Source organism: Gouania willdenowi, chromosome 16 (assembly GCF_900634775.1).
Source record: "Gouania willdenowi chromosome 16, fGouWil2.1, whole genome shotgun sequence".
Taxonomy (NCBI): Eukaryota; Metazoa; Chordata; class Actinopteri; order Blenniiformes; family Gobiesocidae; genus Gouania; species Gouania willdenowi.
In genome coordinates this window covers 16049325-16063264 of record NC_041059.1, presented here as the reverse complement: position 1 = coordinate 16063264, position 13940 = coordinate 16049325, and the positions used below count along the sequence as shown (strand labels likewise).

Below are 13940 nucleotides of genomic sequence, written 5' to 3'. Positions count from 1 at the left end.
AGAGGGAAATTTATTTTGAACATCAGCGCTGATCTGGCTGCAGTACAAATAACCTTTAACATATTCACACACAGTGAACCGGAGGTGAAAATGCTACAGTACAATACAGAATATGGATTGCTGAGTCTGTGTGATTCTCACATTTATTGTGTCAGTCTCCAGATCGTATTTACACCGACCTGGTAAGTGAGCGAAGTGTCCAACAGGATCAAAGAAAAGACAGAATATAAAATGTCACAATCAGACTATAAAAAGTAAAGGTCAATTATTGCATCAAGATATAAAAACTAAGCCACCATTATCACAAGCATATAAATACAATTGAAATAGGATAACATTTGAACCTTTTGACGTGTTTTATTTCCGCAGCAGCTATAACAATGCTTAGCGAGACCCCAAAAGAATAGGTCCAACCATAAAAAGTTTTTTTTTTTTTTCTGGTTTCTGAAATGAAAACATATGTTTACATCAGTGTAAAGGTAAATAACCAAGAACTGTACCTCACATGACATAAGTTAAATTGTGACAATTGACAGAGGCCTTGAAAGGTGCAATGAAAAAGCAAGTACCCAAAAGGTACAGCCAGATGCCCACACCTGAAGCATTGGAAACTGCCAAACAAAGGCTCCAAGCCTTGGCCAGCCGCCTAAAGAGATACATGAGAGACAACGAAGCCAGATGAGTAAATCGTCTGTTTGCAACTCAACCAGCGAAAGTGTACGCTCAGTGGCAGGATAACAATAACAGAGCAGACCCACCAAGGCTGGAAACTGAACAGTACTGGAAAGGCATATGGGAGAAGGAGGCAACACACAACAGTGATGCACAGTGGCTGGTGGCTCTGAGAGAGGACCACAGCAACCTCCCTGAACAGAATCCAGTTACCATCACAGTGGCAGACGTCCAAGAAAGAGCCTCAGGTATGAAAAACTGGACAGCACCAGGCCCTGACATGATACACGTCTACTGGCTTAAGAAACTCACGGCACTCCATGAGCGCTTGGCAGCACAAGTGAACCAGCTGCTGAGAGATGGGAATCACCCCGAATGGTTAACCGAAGGGCGCACAATCCTGATCCTGAATGATCCCTCAAAGGGTACAGTCCCATCCAACTATCGCCCAATAACCTGCCTCTCCACAACGTGGAAGCTCATGTCCGGCACCATAGCGGCTAAGATAAGCGGGCACATGGATCAATATATGAGCACAGCTCAGAAGGGAATCGGCAAAGATACCAGAGGTGACAAACACCAGCTCTTGGTAGACAGAACAGTCGCTCGAGACTGCAGAACCCGACATACTAACCTGAGCACTGACTGGATTGACTACAAGAAGGCCTACAACTCAATGCCACATACTTGGATCATTGAATGCCTGGAGCTATACAACATCAACAAGACTCTAAGAACCTTCATTGCAAACTCGATGAGGCTATGGAAAACCACCCTTGAAGCCAATGGCAAGCCACTTGCACAAGTCTCCATCAAATGTGGCATATTCCAAGGAGACGCCCTGTCCCCACTGCTGTTCTGCATAGGTCTGAACCCCCTCAGCCAAATAATCAACAAGACTGGCTATGGATACTGACTCAGGAACGGGGCCACCATCAGTCACCTCCTCTACATGGATGACATCAAGCTGTACGCTAAGAATGAGCGAGACATCGACTCACTGAGCCATACCACCCGGATATACAGTGCAGACATTGGGATGTTATTCGGACGAGAGAAATGCGGTCGGATGATGACTAAGAGAGGGAAGGTAGTCCACACAGAAGGGGTCTCACTCCCAGAAGGAACAATAGCAGACATTGAGGACAGTTACAAGTACCTCGGAATCCCACAAGCAAATGGCAACCTCGAAGAGGTGACAAGGAAAGCGGCTACGGCCAAATACCTCCAACGAGTACGACAGGTCCTAAGAAGCCAGCTCAATGGCAAGAACAAATCCCGGGCAAAAAAACAGCTACGCCCTGCCAGTAATCAGATACCCTGCAGGAATAATAAGCTGGCCAAAGGATGAGATACAGACGACAGATGTTAAGACACGAAAGCTCCTAACCATGCACGGAGGGTTCCACCCCAAATCCAGCACCCTGAGACTGTACGCTAGCCGGAAGGAAGGAGGCCGAGGACTAGTGAGTGTGAGAGACACTATCCAGGATGAAACATCCAAGATCCATAAGTACATCAAGGACAAGGCTCCAACAGATGACGTGCTCAGTGAATGTCTCAGACAATGGGGAACAGAAGATGAGGTGCTGGAGGTTCCGTCATGGGAGGACAAGCCCCTACATGGGATGTACCACCGAAACATAACTGAAGTGGCGGATATCAAGAAATCCTACCAATGGCTAGACAGAGCCGGACTAAAGGACAGCACAGAGGCACTCATCATGGCTGCACAGGAGCAGGCCTTGAGCACCAGAGCAATAGAGGCCCAGATCTATCACACCAGACAAGAACCCAGGTGTAGACTGTGCAAAGAGGCCAATGAGACAATCCAGCACATAACTGCAGGGTGTAAGATGCTGGCAGGGAAAGCTTACATGGAGCGCCATAACCAAGTGGCATAGTGTACAGGAACATGTGTGCAGAGTATGGGCTGGAAACCCCAAGGTCAAAGTGGGAAACACCTCCAAAGGTGGTAGAGAATGACCGAGCCAAGATCCTGTGGGACTTCCAGATACAGACGGACAGAATGGTAATGGAGAACCAACCAGACAAAGAGCAGAGGAAAGCGGTTGTGGTCGACATAGCAATACCAAGCGACTTCAACATCAGGAAAAAGGAACACGAGAAACTAGAGAAATACCAGGGGCTCAGAGAAGAGTTGGAGAAAACCTGGAGGGTGAAGGCATCAGTGGTGCCCGTGGTCATTGGGGCACTCGGGGCAGTGACCCCCAAACTGGAGGAGTGGCTCCAGCAGATCCCAGGAAATACATCAGACATCTCGGTCCAAAAAAGTGCAGTTCTCGGAACAGCAAAGATACTGCGCAGAACCCTCAAGCTCCCAGGCCTCTGGTAGAGGACCCGAGCTTGGAGGAAAAAAGAGAGACCGCCCGCGGAAGGTGAGGAAGAGTTTTTTTATATATATATATATATATATTTTATTTATTTATTTTTTCAAAAACTTCATTATATAAAAGAAGGTACATGTGTATATATGTACTTATATATTTAGCATTTTTTGAAAAAAGGCTACTCAGGTGTAATCTCTTTGTTTTGTATAAAATGATTTATGTTAGGCATATAAGCATTTTGCTTCTGCCTGCCTTTTTTATACATTTTAAAATTTTGATTTGTGTTTGAATGTGTTTTTGTTAGACTGAAACAAACTAATAATAATAATAATAATAATAATAATAATAATAATAATAATAATAATAATAATAATAATAATAATAATAAATTATATATATGTATTTCATAATTCGTCTTTTTTCTCTCTCTCTGTGGACAACTATTCCTCGACACTGCAGTGAAATATTCTTTACATTTTAAAGGATGATGTTGTTTGAAAGCTGTACTGCTTTTGCGCCCCGTGCGTCAGAGAGAGAGAGAAAAGTGTGCGTGCGCGTTCCCGTGCGTGGCCCCCCTCTGCGCGCTCCCTGGTCAGTTTTATTCGCTGACTCAGTGGCTTAAGCAGCATCACCGTCCAGCTGTAGAGAGGCCCAGCATCATCTGAGCATCCTCTGCGCAGACACCAGCCATGCAGACAGCAAACGGTAAGAACAGCGACACTAAACCGCTCCTAGAGGATGAATTATGGGATGGATTCATGAGAATAAGTAGATGTAACTGGAGCAGCGCATCTTGTATATGTAGCGATGGAGGATGGGTTCATATTTAATTAGCCTAATGTAATGTCTATATAGGATTTAATGTGTGATTATTCAGTTTTTTCTTCTCCTGTCAAATAGAGAATAATCATTGTCTCTGTAAAGGAATCCATTTAGAAACACATGCAGGACCACAAGCTCTCCTTTGGTCTATATCCTTATTTTGATTACGCATTAATTCTCTGCTATAATTTTTTATTTATTGTTTTTTTTTCAACGTTATTGACAAATAAGAAAGGATACTTATAAATATAGGGTTATTTATTTACAACACGCCACCTGCGGGCGATGCTCCATCGGCCCCAACGTGCAGCATAATGCAGACGGACCCCACCCATGATGCTGCCGAGCATCGAGCCCACAGCTCAGCTCACACATCCTCTCAGTCACACAACCTGGAAGAAGAAAAAAAAACCTCCAGTGTTCCACATCCGAGCTTTAAATTGTATTTCAGATGTGTGATCCACGCGTTTTTATAGCTTCTATAAATTATAGATAACCAAAACTCACAGTAGAAAACATGTGACTCATGTGGCCATTTTTTTTTTTTTTTTTTAAATCCATCAACAATATGTCTTACTTTACTCAACAACATCAAGGGAATTACAAATAATTTGACAAAGATTCGCTTAGATTCAAGCATTTTAGACGAAGTGATAAAAGCATGACTGCTGACTACACTTGTTCATCCCTTTGTTTAAGTCTTGGCCTTCATTATTTAGCTTTATACAATCTCAGGTTCTTACTTAGCTCATAAGCATAACATTTCCCTACTTGAATATACTGTATATGCACTACAATGTTTTTGCATTGATTAAGGCGGGTGGTGATAGAAATGTATTGGATTGCACAGGTGTGTGGGAGGGTGGGAGGCAGGCCAGCCCTGCAGCAAGGGGGGCAGCTCCTCTCACTCTTTGCAGCAGAAGGCCCAGCAGCACTCTCCAGTCCTCCAGTGACTCATGTAGCACTTTGTCAAATTATGAGCTAATATTCCAGATACAAAATGACGACCCACTGGGTTGAAACTGTTCAGTTCTTGAATACATGTAATAATTGTAGTCATAATATTAATGTATTGATCTCAGTATTGGACACAGGCTTGCTATTTGCTATACTCAAGTTTTTCCCCAAATATCAAATTAAAGGTTTAACTTCTCAGTTCATACAGTTTATGCCCATTTTACCAAAAACAAGAGAATTCGGAGAGTGCAAATATGTGCCAAATATCCTCTTTGCCTCTGATACCATGATTATTCACACTTTAAGGGCTTGGAAAACATTTCTATCCCCATTAATAACTGTACAGTAGGTCCAAATTGTAGAATCAGAATCAGAATTCCTTTATTAATTCCAGGGGGGAATTGCTTTTGTTACAGCCACGTAAGAAAAAAGAAGAAAAATCACAAATAAAAGAATAACAAACATTAAATAAGTGTATAATTGAGTAAAAGACTGTTAAAAATAAGGATCAGATACACACACATTACAGTACTAAGAAATAAAGTAAGATAGATAATAATAACAATAATAATAATAATACAAATATACAAATTTGTATACATATATGATACAGATATTTACAACAATCAAGCTGTGAGGTTACAGTGATGCATTATACAGTTTGATCGCCACAGGCAGGAATGATTTCCTGTGACGTTCTGTGGAGCACCGTGGTTGGATCAGCCTGGTGCGGAAGGTTCTAAAGGTTCTAAAGGTGCTGATGGTGCTTTACATCGTGGAGTGGGTGGGACTCATTGACCAAAATGACCTTCATTGTGGACAGGCTCCTCCTCTCTGTCACCATCGTCAGAGAGTCCAGTTTAATCCCAGCAACGTCACGCCCATTTGTTCAGATTTGCTCCAGATCCAATCTGGATGAAACTCGGTCCCGACATAACTGAGTCAAATTTAATCTGTGAATTACAAACCGAGATAAGAATCTTTGAAATTTCGCCAATGAAGAGAAACAGGCATTTTTCTATTTTTTTAACGAATCCTTAATCAGTATAATAATCTGGATCCCCTTCAACATTTAATTGAATCTTTTATGGCTTAAGGTTTATCTTTGGTTAAAGGCTTATCATGAACCATTGAATATTTTTGTACGTTATCCTGGTAAATGACAAACAAACAAATATTTAAACAATGGTGAAAATATGACCTCCTTTTTGGATTTCCAAGTAAAAACATACCTTTGTTTCATCCAGTTTTATGAAAGAAGTTTCCACAGTCTCACATAACTTTTGACCTTCTGTCGTACTGTTTTAGGAAGCAATGTAAAATGCATCTAAATGATGAGGTGTTTCCGTTTCCTTAGCATACAAAGAGAAGATGAAGGAGCTGTCGGTCTTCTCCCTCATCTGCTCCTGCTTCTACCCAGAGTCACGCAAAAATCTGGCATTTGAGTTTGAAGGTATTTATCATCATTTTTTTGGACAAATTCACCACCAAAATCCCATTCTGTGATAATAAATCATTGGACTGACATCTCATTGACTTGATTAATGGTGTTTCTTCTTCCTGGTTGATGTACAGACATGGAGGTGAAGCCTATAAACAAGCGAGCCTCTGGACAGGCCTTCGAGGTGATCCTTAAGGCTCCGTCTCCAGTGTCAGACGTAGCCCACAACCTCCCCTCGCCCCCTAAGAGGGATGTCTCTTTAGAGGATATTGAGAAGAAACTGGAGGCAGCTGAGGAACGAAGAAAGGTAGGAAGTCCATCTGTTGGAGATGACATTTGGGAGTTTTTAAAAGTCCCAGAGGAGACCTGTTGGTATATGTTTGCAGTATCAAGAGGCCCAGGTCCTGAGGGCTCTGGCAGAGAGGCGAGAGCATGAGAGGGACGTGTTGCTAAAGGCCGTGGAGGTGAACAGCACCTTCAGCAGGATGGCCGAGGAGAAGCTCCAGTATAAGATGGAGCAGATAAAGGAGAACCGTGAGGCACACCTGGCAGCCATGATGGAGCGCTTACAGGAGAAGGTCAGACATGTGGAGATTAAAAACAAACATCTTGTGTGTTGGTTAGAGGATGCACTCGCTATATGTGTATCAGGGTTGGGGTCAAATACATTTTTCAGTTACAATTACGTGTTCTTTTATCCATGTTCAATTACAATTCAATTACGATTACAGTAAATGTTAAATGGTAAATGGACTTGATTTTATATAGCGCTTTATAACCACACTGAAGCAGTCTCAAAGCGCTTTACATATCAGCTCATTCACCCAATCACTCTCACATTCACACACCAGTGGGACAGGACTGCCATGCAAGGCGCTAGTCGACCACTGGGAGCAACTTAGGGTTCAGTGTCTTGCCCAAGGACACTTCGACACATAGTCAGGTACTGGGATCGAACCCCTACCTCTCGATCAGAAGACGACCCACTACCACCTGAGCCACAGTCACCCCACAGTGACCAGCATTTTTCCCAATTACTATTAAATTTCAAGATTTTTTATCCTCAGATAGTCAATTACAATTACATTGTCAATTACTAAATTTCAATTACAATTACTGAGCCTGAAATAAATAACCTAATAAAAGTAAACCTTCCTCTTGTGTTAGCTTTCTGTTAGCATCTCTTATGATAACAGGTCCTAAATCAGCTGTAAAATACACTAGAAACAATTATCTTCTATTTTCTTTCCTATCCATTGGTTACCTTGTTAGGCTTCTTAATCAATGAAAATATAGGTTATCAATATATTTTTTTATTGATTAAATGTGGGAAAGCTTAATGTGAAACATATTTTAACACTTGTTAACTACACATGTGTAGAACTGTACATAGAACTGTACCATGGTTCTTCAGTTTTGTGTTGAATAAAAATTGACATTTTCTATAGAATTTTCATGGCAATTACAATCACAAAGTCAATTAACTAAACTCAATTACACATTCATTACGATTACGACAGCAACTGATTTTTAAAATTTACAATTACAATTCTAATTGCGCCACAGTTGTAATTAATGATCAATTATGCCATTACAATTAGAATTGGCCCCAACTCTGATGTGTTTGCGTTAGGGATGTAAATATTAATCGTGAGGCAGTTAGAAATCGATTCAAAGGTGTCACGGTTCACATCGATATTGTGATAAATTGAATCGCACTACTTAAAAAAAAAATATATATATATATATATATATATTATTTCTAATTTTTTTTAGGGCAAAGGGCGCTATCTATTTAGAATTTTAAATTCAGGACTTACCACTGTGTTTTAAATCAGAAGTGTGGAAGCATTTTGGCTTCCCTAAGATAAAATGAAAGAAGTGAGAAATCCAAGGTAAGAGGGTCACAGAGAGGAAAGGGAGACCCAAGAGAGAGATAATGAAAACCATAGTTTGTTTATATATATATATATATTATATTATATGGGATTTGTTTTAAATTCCAATTGTTAAGGCACAAAATACATTTTCAGTTGCACTTTTAAAAAGAAAAGGAACTATTATGCAGTTTACTGTAGAGCTAGAATTTAAATTAATATGCTTCTTCTTCATTTGTACTATTTCTTTATTTATTTCATTCAGGATTTATTTTTAATTAAATATCATTGTTTTGCATATTTATCAAGGGATTCTTTTGACAATGAAAGATAAAAGAAAATAGTACAGTATTTTTATTTTTATTTTCAAAGAAATTTTTTTAAATATTTTTTAGTCATTTGTCTATGGTCTCATTTTGTATAATAAATCGTGAGAGAATTGTATCGTGAACCCAGTATCGTGACTCGAATCGTATCGGGAGTTGAGTGAGTCGTTACATCCCCAGTATGCGTGGTTTTTTTTTTTCTCCTTCTGTTTTCAGGAGAAACATGCAGCTGTGGTGCGTAAAAACAAAGAGCTGAGGGAAGAGCTGACAGCATGAGCCTCGTACAAAACCCGGATTTCTGTGGTACATTTGTTTTCCTGCATCCAATCCAAGCCTTCATCTTCCCTCCGTGAACCACAGACACTCCACCATGGAGGCCGAGACATTGCAACTCAACTTTTTCACCAGTTACCAGCTACTGTCAGAGTTATCAGTTGAATGAAACATCAGTTATCATTGTGAGACATGTTTTAATTTAGAGGAATCTATCTATCTATCTATCTCTCTCTCTCTCTCTCTATCTATCTATCTATCTATCTATCTATCTATCTATCTATCTATCTATCTATCTATCTATCTATCTATCTCTCTCTCTCTCTCTCTCTCTCTCTCTCTCTCTCTCTCTCTATCTATCTCTCTCTCTCTCTCTCTCTCTCTCTCTCTCTCTCTCTCTCTCTCTCTCTCTCTCTATCTATCTATCTATCTATCTCTCTCTCTCTCTCTCTCTCTCTCTCTCTCTCTCTCTATCTATCTATCTATCTATCTATCTATCTATCTATCTATCCATCTATCCATCTCTGTCTAAAATGTGAAGAATGTCTTATTTGTTTTATTTACAGTATTTGTTACTAGATATTGTTTGAGTTCCTAAACTTTGCCTCTATAATCTCTTGATGTTGTGAATCGACTGTGACAGGCATTTGTAATGTTTCCTAATGATGTCATTAATTACGATGACGATGATGTTTCAGTGTCTTTTCTGTGACAAACGGTGGTGGGCACACAGATACCACAGACTCCTGATATATCAGCATATCCGTATCTTCCTCACGGAAATCATTTCTTACCACAGGCACCTGGAGGTGAACGTTAACGTCACCTCTGCTCATGAGAATGTTTTTGCTTATTAAGAGTCACTGTTTCTCTACACGGGGATTTCTTTTCACCCCTAGATTATTCCACCTTCCTTTAGGGAAAACAAGAGCTCTGAATTTGCTGAATGTTAAAATGCCGCGGCAGCATCATGCCTTGCGTCTTCGACAAGGGAATGTTCATTTCTCCCATTTGACTATTGATAGTGTGAGCATAGCATACCTTAAGTTTGTGTGGGTTTGTTTGAATGGAAACTCAGCTTGAAGTGTCACTAGCATCTATTCTTTGTAAGGGATTAGACAGGGAATGGATGCAGGCTGCTTTACATTGAGCACACTGGATGAGTCTCTTTTTAAATGTACAGTACCACTGATATCTGCTTGCATCTACTGCAGCTTGTGTTCCTCCCTACATATACAGTATTTCTCTGTGAAAGCTTTGCTGAGTAAAGGGGTTGGGCTGTGTGAACATAGCATGCACCATCTAATGTTTGGGGACGGGAAACTACCAAATAATAATAAAAACAGAAACTTATCTACACATCTTGGGGATGAAAAGTGTTCTTTTATTTCTTAGTATTTTTATATTTTCTTTTTTTTTAATGCTTCCGGTATTTGAAAGTATTTATATTTGGAATGCGCTGCTCAAATGTTGGCATTGCTTCTTCACAGTGTACACATAATGGGTTCAAATCCCTTTCTACGCACCCCAGATTCTGAGAATTAAAAAACAGGCAAGTAAACACAACAACAGCATTATTCACATTAAACAAATACAGAGGCCTTATATTTATTATTCTTATTATTATTATTTAAATATAAATAATTTAAAGCCTGTGGGTTAAAATATGTTAATAATCACAAAAAAGAAAATATCAATATCACACATATCTTTGCTGTATAAAATTTTCATCTTATCAGTTTTTTTTTTAATTAAAGATGGGCGAAATTATCGGTTGATATTTGCCAAATAATATGAGAAAATACATTGAACACGATTATGGCACTTTTTCTATTTCTAAAGTTGAATAAGTGTTCTCACATTAAATTATGTGAGAATATATATATATATATATATATATATATATATATATATATATATATATATATATATATATATATATATATTAATACTTCACATTAAAATATAATATGAAATATCCATCTTTTCACTGCTCTGTTGCATTCAATCAAGGTTACATTGTGTAGTATGTTATCGATATTACAAATAATAAAATGAGCAGAGAAGAAATGTACAGTTTTTCTAAAGTTTTCTAAATGATCGCCCATTGCATTCAAAACATGCCCAGGTGCAATATTCAACCAGCAGGTGGCAGTGTCATTGTTATTGCCAAAGAGAAACCTTCGTTTCTCCAGGATTAGGGCAAAAATTCACAAGATGAAAAGTATAATTACACTAATGCAACAGTTAAGTCAGACTTACTTAAACTAGTTCTCTCAAACTCAAACATTGTGTTTTATGGAAGACAAATAAACACAATTCACTTTGATAAAATGTGGTTTAAGAGGGAAAAAAGCCTAGACCTGCTGCTTTATCTGGACAGGGGTCTGTAACCTTTACTCTCAAACAAGCCATTTTGCCTAATCTCACCTGGATTAAAGTCCTTCCGGAGCCGAAAAATACCTTCTCATTGAAGACAATACAGTGTATAAAATTCTACACAGTTAAAATAATATGGAATAATTTTATTAATTAATAGATTTGAAGGGCTACAAAAAATAACTTGAATTTGATATCACGCATGTATATTAAGGCTGCATGTTGGCAGTTAAATAGATCTTTCCCCACACAAATATAATCTCCGTTTTCGTCCAGAATAGTGTTTTTGTGAGTTTAGTTATCTTACCAGGGATTTAAAACTTAAGGTTAGCCCCATGTGCAATGAAAGTTGATGGTCTGTAGAGGTTGCAGGAGGTGAAGGTGGCAGAGTTATTGCACAATGTGATTTATTTTTAAATTAACCAATTGTTTTATCCAAATTTTATTTGAAGTTAATGTTACTAATCATCAATACCTTCCGTAAGAAATAACAATTCATTATTTTAAATGTTTCTTTTTTTAAAGCTACAGGGAACCATTGCAAAAGAGTCAAAGAGCCACATGAGGCTCCAGAGCCACAGGTTGCACAAACAACAACCAAAACGATAAAGTATCCTCGCCTGTCACTGAGACTGGACCTGATGGATTACACCTTCTAAAATGAGCAGAGATTTATGAGTCCATCTCTCTGTGTGTTGTTGTTTCATTTCACCCGCTTTCCTCCAATGTCTTCATCCTGTTCACACGATTGTCTCCGTATGAGACCAACCCAAGCTAGTGAGGTCAGGCCAACATTGTAAAGGATTTCCTCTGCCTCTTAATTATTTCCTGGGTATTCATAGGAGCAACAATGCGCTCGGCTCTGGTTACTCACCTGGCACACAGCATAGGAATTTCATTTCAGTCAATAACCAAAGCCTTATTAGCTCATAATGGACTTTTATGAGGCAGTAATAGCATTGCACCTGCACATTTGGTGTCGAAGTAGGAAAAGATGATTGTCACCAACCCAGTGGAAATAAAATCTACTTTATACAACATTTAGCTGAATAAAGTACACTTTCAAAAGACTTAAATTCAACAGGATATATCTACATCCATATAATAAACATTCGGACTGTTTTGTCGGTACAAAAAATATTGTAAAAAGAAACAGAAATGCAGATTTCCAATTAGCAATGAGTTATATTCTACTTGATTTTGTCCACAGTTCTGATATCTCTAAAGATGAAGATTTAGCAACTGTACAATCAAAAACAGGCAAACCTTAGCACTTCAATCGACATTTTACAAGGTTCCATCTCTAAATGTTCATATATCAATCCTTTACCTGGAGGCAGGGCAGAGTAGCTAAATTAACTTCTGATCTCAGTTATAATAATCATTTAGAAGTTATTTTTGTTACAATAATGTCTCCCATTTGTGTCCAATGATGGGTTCTGCTGTTTTCTGCAGTCCTGTAGATAGTTCTAGAAAGCCCCAATCTCCACACTCCAAGGCCGGTAAGGCTTTGACAGGGTTGAGGAGGGACTTATTGTTCTGATGGCTGATGGGGAAACAAGAGGAAAGGCACCGAAAGAGAGTGGGAAGGCCGAGAGTGAGGAAAGAGAAGAGATAAGTGGCTGTGAGAGCTTGGATGTTGGCATGGATAGACTGAGGGCGAGGGAGCCATTGGTAGGCACGATGAGGGACTCTGAAGGAGGCATAGCCTCAGATGAGGAAGAGGAAGCTGAGGGAGAAGAGGAGAAGGAGGAAGGGCTGCCGTTGCTCCTGGATCCAGGTGTCCTGCCTTGGGGGTGCGTTAGAAGGAGGGGGTGGGGTAGCTGTGCGGGTGGAGTCCCGTAGGCTGAGCCCCAGGCTAAGTGTTCCAGTCCATTGTGCACATCCCTCTGGGAGACGTAGTTACTGAGGTGGGACACTAAGCGCACACGCAGAGAGTCCGTGCTGTCACGACCTTCGACCATGCTCAGATAGCGCGCCGTCTCCGCCAAGCACTCCCTGAACCCCAGGCTACGGTAATCCTTGGCAAGAACTTGTGCCTCAAAGTAACCTTAAAAGTAAGAGAAACAAAGTATTGAAATAAAACTTTTCTAACTTCATGTTCGCTTATTATTATTATCTCAGGTCATAAAAACATTCAGTCACCTTTCCCTCCTGATGCATGAAGCATCTTCAAATGGTCCACTGTCATTTGTAAAATTTCAGCTTTTTCCAGTTTGGCCGATCCCTGTGAAGAAGTCGAATAAATAGAAGTATTTGTACATGGTACAAAACGAATCCTCCAGCTCTATGTCGTGATAACGAGGTTGATTATAACTATAATGTTAAATCAGAGAGACATCTAGAACAAGCAGAACAGTAGCTCTCCAGGATCAGGAATATTACAACTCACCTGTTTCTCAAAGGCACTCGGCACCAATCTCCTCAGCTCTGACAGACTGTTATTAATCCGATCACGCCTCCTTTTCTCGATAATCTGTCAAAGTAATGAATGTTTATAATATTTTTTAGAGCATAAATACAGTTTGAAATTTAAGGATCGTAATAAAGTTGTTTCATACCCCTCTGCGCCTTTTTCTGGCCTGCACTTGTGTTGTTGTGGAGGGTGACATTGACCCATGAGAGTCAAGTTGACTAAAAGACACAAAAAATACATTTATGGCAAATTCAATCAATAAAACAGTATTGATCCAAAAATAACTAACTTGATTTATTCTATTTAAGAGCACATACCAGTTTTCGTCCCCGCTGTCCTTTTCGACCTCCACGTTATCGTCCAGGTCGCTGTCCGACGAGCTGTAATTGTGGCTGCGCTTCATGTTGGTGTTTCTGTGATCAGAGC

At 39.6% G+C, this 13940-nt stretch overlaps 2 protein-coding genes across 2 annotated transcripts; one reads left to right on the top strand and one right to left on the bottom strand.

The window, feature by feature from the left end:
- The first annotated feature begins 3591 nt into the window (after nt 1-3591).
- Nucleotides 3592-9035, top strand: stmn2a (stathmin 2a). Its single transcript, XM_028470719.1, has 5 exons — nt 3592-3728; nt 6160-6255; nt 6378-6550; nt 6630-6821; nt 8663-9035. The coding sequence occupies exons 1-5, from the start codon at nt 3713-3715 to the stop codon at nt 8720-8722; spliced, it is 537 nt and encodes a 178-aa protein (XP_028326520.1). The 5' UTR covers nt 3592-3712; the 3' UTR covers nt 8723-9035.
- A 3179-nt stretch (nt 9036-12214) lies between these two features.
- Nucleotides 12215-13940, bottom strand: LOC114478186 (hairy/enhancer-of-split related with YRPW motif protein 1-like). The gene is made up of 5 exons (XM_028471067.1): nt 13832-13940; nt 13660-13732; nt 13491-13574; nt 13244-13325; nt 12215-13148 (listed from the first exon to the last, which is right to left on the bottom strand). The coding sequence occupies exons 1-5, from the start codon at nt 13915-13917 to the stop codon at nt 12568-12570; spliced, it is 906 nt and encodes a 301-aa protein (XP_028326868.1). The 5' UTR covers nt 13918-13940; the 3' UTR covers nt 12215-12567.